At 50.7% G+C, this 337-nt stretch overlaps 1 protein-coding gene across 1 annotated transcript in view; it reads right to left on the bottom strand.

Moving 5' to 3' along the window:
- The window catches only part of ETH_00038520 (nuf2 family domain-containing protein, putative), a gene marked incomplete at both ends in the record, with an annotated part of 2,297 nt that extends 2,266 nt beyond the window's left edge, over nucleotides 1–31 (bottom strand). The window contains one exon of the mRNA XM_013374905.1: nucleotides 3–31. Coding sequence (XP_013230359.1) covers nucleotides 3–31 — 29 coding nt within the window. The remainder of the gene's footprint in view (nucleotides 1–2) is intronic.
- Between the last annotated feature and the right edge of the window lie 306 nt (nucleotides 32–337).

Raw genomic sequence — 337 nt, 5'->3', positions numbered from 1 at the left:
CGGGGCCGCCTGCGGCTGCAAGCGAGGGCATCGCACAACTCAAGGCTTAGCGTTTAGGGTTTAGGGTTTAGGGTTTAGGGTTTGCGTGCAGCTGCTGAAAAGGCTGGTGCTGGAGGGCGAGGGCGAGGAAAACCCTTCTTTAAACAGCGAAGTTGTTTTGGAGTTTTGTTTAATGACAATTAAGGGTTTGAAGTTGCTGGACAACAAGTCTTTAAATTCTGAGTTCATTCAAGTGCCCCTTGTCAGCCTAAACCCTAAAACCTAAACCCTAAACCCCAGGGGTACTCTACACCAGGCCCCCTGGACAGCAGCATCATGAAGCAGACTCTATGCCCAC

This window comes from Eimeria tenella, genomic scaffold, assembly GCF_000499545.2.
Source record: "Eimeria tenella Houghton genomic scaffold, Eth_scaff2369, whole genome shotgun sequence".
Taxonomy (NCBI): Eukaryota; Apicomplexa; class Conoidasida; order Eucoccidiorida; family Eimeriidae; genus Eimeria; species Eimeria tenella.
The sequence above is the reverse complement of the archived record's forward strand: the minus strand, read 5'-3'. Positions and strand labels throughout refer to the sequence as shown.